Consider the following 12,366-nt stretch of genomic DNA (forward strand, 5'->3'; position numbering starts at 1 on the left):
TGTATCTTATTTAATAAAAGAGTAATATGCATATTGACCATCACTACAACACACAATAGCTGCCCCCATGTGGTCAAAGATGGCTGCCCCCATGTGGACACAAGATGGCCAGCAGAGGAGGGCAGTTGGGGCCAAAGAGCAGCATGTGGCTCGAGAGCCGCGGTTGGCCAACGGCGGCTTAAGGGTGTGGAGGCGTTACGAGGCTGAAGGTGAGCGTGACCTCTGGGCGCCTGGGCAGCCAGTCCCGTCGCTGCTGGCCGCGGTCCTCAGAGCTCCCGGGCCCACGGGCCCTGCCCCGCGTGCCCCCCCCCGGGGGGCTCACCTCCTCGTCGGCCCACTCGGAGGGGTCCACGGTGTGGGAGGGCAGGCAGAACTGCTGGCACACGCCGCGCTTGTAGTGCACGGTCTCCGACTGCAGGCTGCCGTCTCGGGGGATGTAGCTGCCGGCCAGAGCGGGAGCGGAGCGGCGTCAGCGTGTGGCCCCAGCAGCCCGGCCATGTCCTCCGCTAACGCCTGCCCTGTCATCCGCTCTCCGGTGCCGGGAGGACGCCAGCAGACCGGGCCTCCCGTAACCCACGGCCTCGGCTCCCGACAGGTGATGCGATCAAACCCGTCTGTGCGGCCACCGGCCAGGCAGGGTCGCTTTATAGGGTTCTAACTGTAATGTAACGACCTGAAGGCTCTGCCGCCGCCTGCCAGGCACCCACGTGGCACCACTTAAAGGGCAACGGGCAGAGGCGGGGCCTCTATGTCCGGCTGGCGTGGCTCAGCGGGTGAGCATCCGTCTATGGGTCAGGAGGTCACGGTTCGATTCCCAGTCAGGCAGGGCAGGGCACAGCTCAATCCCCAGTGGGGGGCGTGCAGGAGGCAGCCGATCAACGATTCTCTCCTATCATGGATGTTTCTCTCTCTCTCTCTCTCTCCCTTTCCTTCCTCTCTGAAATCAACAGAAATATTTTTTTTTTTTTAAAGTAGGGTTGTCCTAACCGGTGTGGCTCAGTGGATAGAGCGTCGGCCTGCAGACTGAGAGGTCTCAGGTTCAATTCCGGTCAAGGGCATGTACCTTGGTTGCGGGCACATCCCCAGTGGGGGGTGTGCAGGAGGCAGCTGATCAATGTTTCTAACGCTCTATCCTTCACCCTTCCTCTTTGTAAAAAATCAATAAAATATATGAAGGAGGAGGAGGAGGAGGAGGAGGAAGAGGAGGAGGAGGAGGAGGGGGAGAAAGCCCACGTTCCAGAGCAGCTCTCGCCCGGTGAGCGCGGCGTGAGGGTGGGCCCCGGGTGGGCTGCGGGGCTGGTGGCCCCGGCCTGCGCGTACCTGGCGATGCCGTTCTGGAACTCCTCGGTGGCCTGGTAGTAGATGGTGATGGCCACGCGGGCGTCGGTGTCGAAGGTGAACTCCACGTTGTAGTGGACCTTAGCTCTGCCGGCCTCGGCCCCCGGCGCCTTCACCTCCTCCGCGCACCTGGCAAGCACCCAGCCTCAGCGTGCGGCGGCACCCCGGCATTTACACGCTTTCAACTGTGACACAGCGTGGCTGCCTCCGCCCTGAGCCCGCTCCGCCCTCCTCAGGGTGGCGGCAGGGGGCGTCACTGCCATTGCCACGGGCGGGCGGTGGCCGCTGATACTTCACGCGCGACAGCGAGCGTCCCTCGCCTTTGCCCGACAGCATTGACGCTCATTTCTCATCGGAACCGAGGTTCCTAGTCACGTAGCTGACACAGTTTCCTAAGCCCCCGCCTCTCCCTTCCCGCCTCCTCCAGCCTGTCCCCCAGGGAGCCCCGAAGCTCAGCGGAGGTGGCATCTGCTTAAAGCGGACGCTGAAGCCCTCGCCGGTGTGGCTCAATGGGTAGTGTCAGCCTGTGGACTGAAGGGTTGGACTCCGGACAAGGGCACATGCCCGGGTTGTGGGTTTGATCCCCAGTGTGGGGTGTGCAGGAGGCAGCCGGTCAGTGATTCTCTCATCATTGATGTTTCTCGCTCTCCCTCTCCCTTCCTCTCTGACATCAATAAAATATTTTTAAAGACACACAAAAACAGCAAAACGCCTGCCACCGTCTCAGGAACAGCCAAGAGAAGGCAAATGAGGGACAATTAACACGATGGGCACGAAGCTGCCAGCTGGGAACTGAGTGTCTGGCGTTATGAGGTTAAGAATAAATGTAAAGTGGATGTAAGCGATGAGTAAGGATTGCCTATTCCTAGTTCAAACAGCTCATCTCTCCACAGGCGTGTGGAGGGTCTGCAACTTCACCTTCTCCCGCAATATTCTTCTTTTAAAAGAAACTCATCAGGCAGGGCCTGCATGACGGGGCCAGGGAAGGGCGAGTGCTCGCACTCACAGACTTCAAGGTGGAGCTTCAACAGTCTCCATGCAGAGTCCGACCCAGGCAGGTCCGGGTGCGGCTCTGGGGCCGGGAACTTACTTGACGAGCCGCAGGGTGTCCTTGCGGATGTTGACCAGGCTCCGCAGCGTCTTCACCGGCTCCTGGGGGGGCGGGGCGGCGTAGGGGAACTGTCGGGCAGAGGGGGAGAGGACAGCACGTGAGTGAAGACCGGTGGCTGCCCGCCCTGGCACAGGCCTCACCGCCTTAGGAGGCGAGGTGGGCGGGCGCCAGGCTCAGCTCCGGGAGGGCACGGACAGCCGCCTCAGCGAGTAGACGTGCTCAAGGTCACGGCCCGTAGGACTGGGATTGGACTTGGCGTCAAAAGAGTGAGATTAGCCCGGCCGGGTGGTTCAGTGGTTGAGTGTCGCTCTGTGAACCAGGAGGTCATGGTCCGATTCCCGGTCAGGGCATGGGCCCGGGTTGCAGGCTCTCTCCCCAGTAGGGGGAGGCAGCAGATCCATGATTCTCTCTCATTATTGATGTCTCTCCCTTCCTTTCTGAGATCAATAATAAAAACACGACTTTTTTACAAGAGAGAGATTTACCTGCTTTCCCCATTCTCGGCTTATCTGGGTTGGCATTCACCCTGTGGGTACCTGACAAGAACGCCTCCAAGTACCAAACGCAGCTCCAGTACTGAGGACGCAGGTGACCTGTTCCTCAGAGGCTCTTCCATGTGACCATGGGCCACAGACGTGCCGGCCGGCGCGGGGCACGCTCCCCGCTCCCCGCTCCCCGCTCCCGGGCCCAGTTCCCGGCCCATTGAGGCAGCAGAGGCCCCTGAACGGGGCCTTGTGTCCCTGGCTGCCCAGCGCTGACCTCACCCTCTCCCCTGGGCGCCTGAGCGGAGGCCAGGAGGACCGAGAGGAGACAGTGACACGCTTAACGGGGGAGCTGCTTTCAGACGATGAAGCCGGTGTCCCCATGTCCTCAGTCCTGTCCTGACGCTCTGCGGACAATGAGCGAGTTTTGCGTCTCTCGTTCGCAGAAAACCCACTGGGCGTGCAGCTCTGCCCGAGCGTGGCGCTCCCGGGACAGCTCAGTCCCTCCGGGAGCCGGCGTCGGGGAGCAGCCCTCGGTCACGCTGCCGGGGCCGCCACGGGGTTCTGCTGACGGCGGTTCTGTCCCTCGGACAACACAGCCTACCGTGCGCCTGATTTTATGAAGTTGGTGTGATTGCTGATAACTCACATGCACACACATGACTCTTGAGGAAATACACGCAATCTGAACTGTCACGTGTGTATCCAATGGACCCTGTGTGTGGGCACACGTTACTTTCCTCACGGATACATTACACAGGCGTCCTTTTAAAATGCATGACGGCTGGTTTTTCTAATTAGACGCACGTGAATAATTATTCATTCCGACCGGCTACATCTGAAAAGAAACGTCAATTGAACTCTCAGAAAAAAAGCGTGTCCATATTTATTTTTTTTTGGGGGGGGGATGACACCCTGTATTTAAGCAGAAAAGTTGAAAAGCACACGAAAATGTACAAAATCAGCCCTAACCCGTTTGGCTCAGTGGGTAGAGCGTCGGTCTGTGGACTCAAGGGCAGCGCTAGAAGCACTCATGCTTTCATCCATCCCGTCTTCAACCCTGGCTGGCGCCGGTGTCACCTTGTGTATGTCTGTGTTTTGTTTTTCTGACATAAATGTGTGAGCGCCTTGGTCCTACTTTTCTGCCTGCTCGTCGGATTACCTCCTTAGGATAAGTTCCTAGATGTGGGATCACTGGATCAAAGGGTAAGCGTGTTTTTTAAGAGTTTTACAAATGCTTTTGCCAAACTGTTCTCCAGAAAGCTGGCTCTGATTCCCTCTCTCACCGGCCGCGTGTCTGGAGGCTTTTATTCAGGGAAGCTGGACACCCAGTCCGACCCGGCTGTGGCCCAGGTCTCCTCACCCCCTCCTTCTCCCCCCCACCCCACCCCCCGGTTCCACCAAAGGAATTTAAAACAATTTTCAAACACGCTTAAGCAAAAAGTAATTAGGGCAGGAAAATCCGACACAAACGCCAGTCTACTGTAAAGCCCAAGTAAATGACTCGGGGATTAAAATAGTTTTCTGAAGCAGCGAGTTAATCGTATCCGTCTGCACAGGTACCGGGAGGGGGCCGTCACTCTTCCCGAGTTTAAAAAAGTAAATAAAAGGCCAGGTCTTCCTTCACTCTTTGCCTTGTCTCCTCCACACCCTGCAAAAAATAAAAGCAACAGAAAAAAGGGGGGGGAAATCCAACAAAAACCTTGTGATCTTTGTCTTCCGTTTAGCATATGACCTGAGCCTTACTCCCTGTCACAAGGCACAGATCCATCTCACGCTCTGTCTGCCCGTCTCCCCTGGAGCTCGTCTTCCTTGTGAAAGGTGAGACGGGCCCGGCGCACGGCTCAGGGGTGAGCACTGACCTATGAACCAGGAGGTCATGGTTAGGTCCCTGTCAGGGCACACGCTCAGGTTGCGGCCTCGGGCCCCGGGAGGACACACACGGACACGCAGGGGCGCTGATGGCAGGGAGCTGCTCGCCCTGCGCCCAGGATGCCGGAACGTGAATTAATGTCAAAGGACAAGACGCTAGCCCCCTCACTCCACACCCGCTCTGCTCTACCTGCTGAGCCTGGGCCTGCGGGAGGGGCCGGCACCTCTGAGTTCCATCCGTCCAAGGCTGCCCCTGCTGCCCTGCCGGGGCACAGCACCCTCCGGGGCAGCCCACAAGCCTGAAGCTCAGAGTAATTTAAATCCCGAGTGCCTGGAGCCCAGGACGGGAGCATATCAGTGTGGGTTCAGTTCATTCAAAGGGGCCCCCCAGGAGGCTGCCAACCAAAACTCTGAGGAATACTGAGCCGGTTTCCTTTTGCCCTTAACCCTGGTGTTCACCAGTTTCCTTTCTTTCCCGTTTGTCTCACGTCAGCAAAGTGCCCCCTGGTGACCAAGTGTGGAACTGCTACTGTGTGTGTGTGTGTGTACACATCAATATGTATGTATGTATGTATATATATATATATATATATATATATATATATATATACACACACACTGAGTGGCTAGATTATTATGATCTCTAAACGTATAATAATCTGGCCAGTGTGTGTATACATACACATACACATACACATATACATACACACACACATTAGAGGCCCGGTGCATGAATTTGTACATGGCTGGGGAGGGGAGGTCTGGCCAGCCTGGCCAGGGGGAGGGAACATGGGTGGTTGGCTGGCCTGCCTGCTGGTTGAACTCCTGGTCAGGGGGACAATTTGCATATTAGTCTTTTATTACACAGGATATACACAGAGTGGCCAGATCATTACGCATTCAGAGATCACCATAATCCGGCCGCTCAGTGTATATTAACCATATATCCTAGGTATTGTTTAAGCCATTCTAATTTCAGCTCCCCCTACCAATGCACTCACATTTTGTTGTAGAAAATGTGGCCATAATTCAATACAATAATAGCAGGTACCTTGTTTCAGTGGTAAATTATTGGGCAATTCCCAGGAGTCTCTGAAAAGGACATAACCCAATCATAAAAATAAACACCTTTGGAAAAGCTTTCAAAGTACACGATGTGCTCATATTTGCTCTTTGTCTCAGCACATCCCCGATGTGGCCCTGGGTGCCCCCCCTGTGCCCCCCTCCTGTGGCCTGCCCCATCTTCTTATTTCTCTTTTTTGTTAATCCTCATGGAGGGTATTTTCCCACTGATCTTAGAGAAGGCGGAAGGGAGGGAGGGAGAGGGAGAGACAGAGAGAGGAACGTGGATGTGAGAGAGACACAAGTACAGGTAGCTTCCAGCATGTGGCCTGGCCGGAGCCAGGGATCGATCCTGCAGCCCAGGTGCATGTCCTTGATGGAAATCAAACCCTAGACCCTTCAGTGTGCAGGCTGATGCTCCAATCACTGAGCCACATCAGCCAGGGCTGCACTGATAAGAGTCTTTACTTAGAAAACAGGAAGCTCCAAATGCCAACAATCTGATTCCAAAGAAAAAGTAAATCATTTTAGGTAGTTTATAATTACAGTAGAAAAGTACTCATTTTGTACATTAGCAGGCATGTACTATTTGGGGCAAAGTACCTGATGATAGTTACTATGGCAACCAACATCTGGAAGCATGTGAGTAACTCCTTTATGGCTCTCCATAAAGCCGCTCATTGGTAGGTTTTATTTTATTATTTTTTAAAATATATTTTATTTATTTTTTACAGAGAGAAAGGGAGAAGGATAGAGCTAGAAACATCGATGAGAGAGGAACATGGACCAGCTGCCTCCTGCACTGGGAATGTGCCTGAAACCAAGGTACATGCCCTTGACCGGAATCGAACCCGGTACCTCTCAGTCCGCAGGCCAAACCGGTTTCAGCAGGGCTTTTCTATGTAAACTCCAGTTCCCTCTGTTAGCTGCCTGGCTGTTTTCTCCGCGTCCTCTGCTTCCTCTCTTCTCAGAAGCACGTGTCCCAGGCTCAGCGGAGGGTATTTTTGGCCTCGAGCAGCGCGTTCTGAGATCAGTGTCAGGGAGCGCGGTGCCGCCGCAGATTGGATGCAAATTCGCCTGTTTAACCAGCGGCTGCCGGGGCGGCGGCCGGGGCCTGCGGTCGACCCACGTGTCAGAGGCTCTATTTACGGCAGAAAAAGCCCCTTTCACTGAGTTTCCATCCCGTCCCCCTGGGAGCTCACGGCCACAGCAGAAAGGGGACCGCAGAGCTGACAGACACCCCATTCACCAACCAAAGGCGGGAGGGGCCCCGAGAGGGTGTCGCAGGGTGACCTCAACGTGAAGGTGCTCTGGGCCCAGGTCTGGCCACCAGAGATCCGAGGAGGCGGCCCCTTTAGAGCCTGTGACAGGACCAGTGTCACGGCCCCGTGACCTCCCAGCGAAGGCTGACCTTTCCAGAACATCCATCCATCCATCATCTATGTATATATGTATCTTTCTATGTATCTTCCTATGTACCTATCTACCGTTTCCCCGAAAATAAGACAGTGTCTTATATTAATTTTTTTCTCCCAAAGTTGCGCTACATCTTATTTTCAGGGGATGTTTTATCTTTCCATGCGCTAGGTCTTATTTTCAGAGGATGTCTTATTTTCGGGGAAACACGGTATCTGCCTATCTATCCATCATCCATGTATGTATGTGTGTACCTATCATCTATGTATCTATCTATCCATCCATGTATGCATGTACCTACCTATGTATGCATCTATCTATGCATACGTGTGTGTATGTTTGTATGTAAATACTTTTTTGCTGTTTCTTCTTCTTTTTGAAATTTATTTCAGAGAGGAACGGAGAGAGACAGAAACATCAAAGATGAGCCCGCAGCCAGGCATGTGCCATGACCGGGAATCCAACCGTGACCTCCCGACACTCAGCCCTGAGCGGGGCTCCTGCACACGTGACCGCAGACGAGCGGCCCGGGGACGGCCTCTCCGTGCACCTCGGCCCGCGGGGAGGGAAGGTCAGGCGCCACCATGAGATCACTCGGATCTCCGCCATCTCCCCATTCTTACGGGTCGGGCCTTGGCTCCCTTTGGGGGTACCTGGACCAGGCAGCCCACTGGGTACCCCTCTGATGTCAAATGCACCCACCAGGCTGTGTGTACTGTTCTGATGACACAGTAAATGTCCTCGACTTCCGGTTTCCTCGCGGACAGGAAGCCCTCGCCTCGCCGAGAGGGGCCCCTCCCAGCGGAACTAAAGCACCCCCCCCCCCCCCCCCCCCCCCCCGCGCTCCGCACAAAGCCTCCGGAGCCGGGCCGGCACAGAGGACGTTGCCCAAGGCCAGCGGGAGCGGGGACAGAGGATGCTCTCAGCGCCGGACCGTCACCCTCTCCGCGGCAGCGGGTAAACAATGACTCACGCCGGGCGCCGCCCCTGTCAGACAGGCACCCGGTCCCGCCGCCCGGCTTCTGTTCCATCTGGTCGGAGGCACGTCCCCGACCGCTCCCAAACAGGAGTTCGTTTGTAAGAGGCTTTCAGACGCCTGACGCCGTAGCTAACGAATATGCCCAGAGAGCAAGCCCTGTATCAGTTATAATTATGCCTTTAAAAATGCACAATATTTTTCCAAAGAAGCGTAACAGAGCTATTTTATTCCAGACGGTGAATCCGGGGACGGTACGCAAACATCCACAGCGTGTCGCGGTCAGTGTCCGGCTCCGAGCATGGTTTCTGTCACCGCGACTCCGGTTCTGTGCTCCACCTCGTCTCTCCCCTGCCTCCCACCCGAGATCCCGCCCACTCCACGCTTGTTGTCACCGCCAGCCGGCTGGCCGACAAGCTGACCGACCGACCAACCGACCGCCCACCCACCTCTCAGTCCTTCCCTGCGAGTCCCCGTCCCTGCCCGCATCCTCCAGGTCTCCGCTCCCTGCCGCAGCCTGACCGCCTGCCTGCCACCAAGAGCCTGCGCTTCAGGACACCTGTTTTTATTGATTTTTTTGTGTGTGTGTGTGAGAGAGAGAGGGGTGGAGAAGGGAAAGGGAAGGAGAGAAAGAGAAGGAGAAACACTGATGAGAGAGAAACATACATCGGCTGCCTCCTGCATGCTCCCTACTAGGGATCAATTCCACCACCCAGGCGTGTGCCCTGACTTGGCATCGAACCCTGACCTCCTGGCTCACAGATCAGCGCTCTCACGGAGCCACGCCGGCCGAGTACGTTTGAAGGTGTAATAAATGGAAACCACGACTGCGTGCTGTCACCCAGCACCTCTCCTGCGGAGCGCGCTCTCGGGGCCCTGCGGGAGCAGAGGCCTCTGTCTGGTGATGTTCTGTGACCATCGGGGCTCCTTTTTGGGTCAACAGCCGGGCGAGACCATTTCAGAGGATGAGGCCTGTGCTGCCCGCGGAGGCCGCTTCCCTGTGCCCGGCTGTCACACACCGGGCCCGGGCTCTGACCTCTGTCTGCCCGGCTTCTCCGAAACGTGGCCCGCCGGCACCACTTCCCGTAAGGCGGGGACCCACAGGAAGCAGAGGTGACAGCGTGCACCGGGCTCAGGACGCGGCAGATGAATTTCTAGGAAACCCTCCAGCACACGCCCGCCGCGGGTTCCGGTGCGCTGTGTGCGGAAACAGCACCGCCGGCTCCGGAGGTCAGGGTGGAGCGGCCAGCACCAGCAGAGGTCACGCCGTCCCTTTCAGCGCCCCCCCCCCCCCGGTGTGTGGGGGTCTGACCGCCCTCCAGACGGTGAGTCTGAGGGCAAGACCCACAGAAGAGCGTGCTCGTATGACCCAGAGCGTGTTCGTATGACCCAGAGCGTGTTCGTATAACCCAGAGCGGTGAGACTGGCACCGCAGGAGAGAGCGGGCATTTGACCCAGGAACGGATGGGAACGGACATCGACACGTCTAAAAGGGACACGCCAGCCCCATGCAAGTGGATCTAGAATGATCTCCAAGCCCTGGCCGGTTTGGCTCAGTGGATAGAGCGCCGGCCTGCAAACTGAAAGGTCCTGGGTTCGATTCCGGCCAAGGGCACAAACCCGGGTTGTGGGTTCCATCCCCAGTGGGGGACTTGCAGGAGGCAGCTGATCCACCATGATTCTCTTATCATGGATGCTTCTATCTCTCCTTCTTCCTTCCTCTCTGAAATCAATAAAAATATATTTTAAAAAATAATAATAAAACAAAATGACCTCCAAGATACACTGTTGGATTAACAAGCCAGGGCAGAAGTGCGTACGGGGTGCACAGTGGTGTGTGGGCGTGCCACCCCACCCCACCCCACCCCGCCAGGCTGTGCTCCCATCCCATCCCCCGGCCACAGACCATGGTGGCCACACGCAGCCCGGCCAGCCTGCTTTCCCCGGAATGAGGAACCAGAGCCACCTGGTCCCCGACAGTCTTTCCGCCACCGCCCACCGCAGGCAGCCCAGCTCGGGTACACGCTGTCCCCACGGCTTTCCCCAGGACCAGGCTGAAGCCACCACGCCCAGACCACGTATTTGCTCTCATTGGGCATGTGCTCCACCGGAAATACACACCGTGTCCCTGACAGGACAGCGCCTCCCACCCAGGGCTTTAAAAGACCCGCTCAGATTGGCTCCGACCTCACTCACATCCAGCCCGTCCCAGGAGGTGCCCAAGGATGTGGATTCTGCGAGTGGGATTCTGGAGAATCTCCTCCTCATGCTCCTGCATCTCCTTCTACTCCTCACTTCTACCTCCTCCATCTCCACTTCCATCTCCTTCTCCATCTCTTCCTCCTCTTCCATCTCCTTCTCTATCTCCTCCTCCTGCTCCTCCATCTCCATCTCCTTCTCCTCCATCTCCTCCTCCACCTCCTCTTCCATCTTCTCCTCCTCCTCCATCTCCTCCTACCTCCTGCTCTTCCATCTCCTCTTCCTACACCTCCTCTTCCATCTCCTCCTCCTCCACCTTCTCCTCCTCCATTTCCTTCTCCTCCATCATCTCCTCCTCTTCCATCTTCTTCTCCTCTTCCATCTCCTTCTCTATCTCTTCCTCCTGCTCCTCCATCTCCTCCTTCTCCTCCATCTCCACCTCCTGCTCCTCCATCTCCATCTCCATCTCCTCTTCCTCCTCCATCTCCATCTCCTCCTCCTCCTCCATCTCCTTCTCCATCTCCTCCTCCTCCTGCTCTTCCATCTCCTCCTCCTCCACCTCCTCCTCCTCCATTTCCTTCTCCTTCATCTCCTCCTCATCCTTCTCCTCCTCTTCCTTCTTCCCTCCTCCTCCTCCTCCTCTTCCTCCTCTGCTTCCTTCTCCCAGGGCGCAGTTCTACAATCCGAATTGGAGTATAAAGTCTCATACAGGGACGGTAACCTATTAGGTTAGCAGGTGTTAAGAACTGCTCTCCTGCCAAAACCGGTTAGGCTCAGTGGATAGAGCGTTAAGCCTGCGGACTGAAAGGTCCCAGGTTCCATTCTGGTCAGGGGTATGTGACTTGGTTGCAGGCACGTCCCCGGTAGGGGTATGCAGGGGGCAGCTAATCGGTGTTTCTCTCTCATCAATGTTTCTGGCTCTCTATCCCTCTCCCTTCCTCTCTGAAAAAAAATCAATAAAATATATTTTGTTTAAAAGAAGAAAAAGAAAAAGACTACTCTCCTGCTGCTCATTCGTCTCCAGCCAGGCTTCTTCCAGAGACTTTTTCCGTTCTCATAATTCCAGGTTATGTTCACCCCCTTTCTATCACTTCCATCCATAAAATTATACCCTGGAGTCTACACGCCAGACAGACACAGCCACACTCCGTCTCCCATCTCAGAGCAGAGCGGTGGAGCCCACACACACAGCCCACTCCAGACCTCAGCCCACGCGGCATCTGCAGCTGAGGAAGGGAGCAACTCGGCTGGTGCTTTTTGCATTAAAAAAAAGAGAGAGAGCCTGACTGGTGTGGCTCAGTGCTTGAGCATCCAACTACGAACCAGGAGGTCACGGTTCGATTCCTGGTCAAGGGCAAATGCCCTGATTTCAAGCTCAATCCCCAGGGTAGGGTGTGCAGGAGGCAGCCAATCAATGATTCTCTCATCATTGATATTTCTAAGTCTTCTCCTTCTCCTTTCCTCTCTGAAATAAATAACAATATATGAGAGAGAGAGAGAGAGAGAGAGAGAGAGAGAGAGAGACAGAGAGACAGAGAGACAGAGAGAGAAAGGGAAACATTGATGTGAGAGTAAAACATTAATCGGTTGCCTCCTGCACGTGCCTCAACTAGGGATCGAACCACACCTGGGTATGTGTCCTGACCAGGAATTCAAACCCAAAACCTTTGGTGTATGGGACAACCTTTGGTGATCGGGCTGCAACCAAGTGAGCCACACCAGCGAGGGCTTTCCTTTTTCCATGTTGTTATATTTACTCATTGATCTCAGAGAAGGGGGACAGAGAGATCCATTTTTGTTGTTCCACTCATTTATGCATTTGTTGGTTGTGTGCCCTGACCACAACCGTGGAGTGTCAGGGCGACACTCTAACCAGCAGAGCCACCCGGCCAGGGCCCAGTTGTCTTTTT

At 55.6% G+C, this 12,366-nt stretch overlaps 1 protein-coding gene across 3 annotated transcripts in view; it reads right to left on the reverse strand.

Moving 5' to 3' along the window:
• The window catches only part of RNF157 (ring finger protein 157), a 53,218-nt gene that overhangs the window by 27,338 nt on the left and 13,514 nt on the right, over positions 1-12,366 (reverse strand). For all 3 annotated transcript variants that reach the window (XR_006739885.1, XM_036412231.2, XM_045572139.1), the window contains exons 3-5: positions 2,429-2,517; positions 1,321-1,467; positions 323-440 (exon numbers count right to left, since the gene is read on the reverse strand). Coding sequence is in view for 2 of the 3 variants with exons in the window: in XM_036412231.2 (XP_036268124.1) it covers positions 323-440; positions 1,321-1,467; positions 2,429-2,517 (354 nt within the window). In the remaining variant the exon portion in view is untranslated. The remainder of the gene's footprint in view (positions 1-322; positions 441-1,320; positions 1,468-2,428; positions 2,518-12,366) is intronic.

This window comes from Pipistrellus kuhlii, unplaced genomic scaffold (assembly GCF_014108245.1).
Source record: "Pipistrellus kuhlii isolate mPipKuh1 unplaced genomic scaffold, mPipKuh1.p scaffold_m20_p_44, whole genome shotgun sequence".
NCBI lineage: Eukaryota > Metazoa > Chordata > Mammalia > Chiroptera > Vespertilionidae > Pipistrellus > Pipistrellus kuhlii.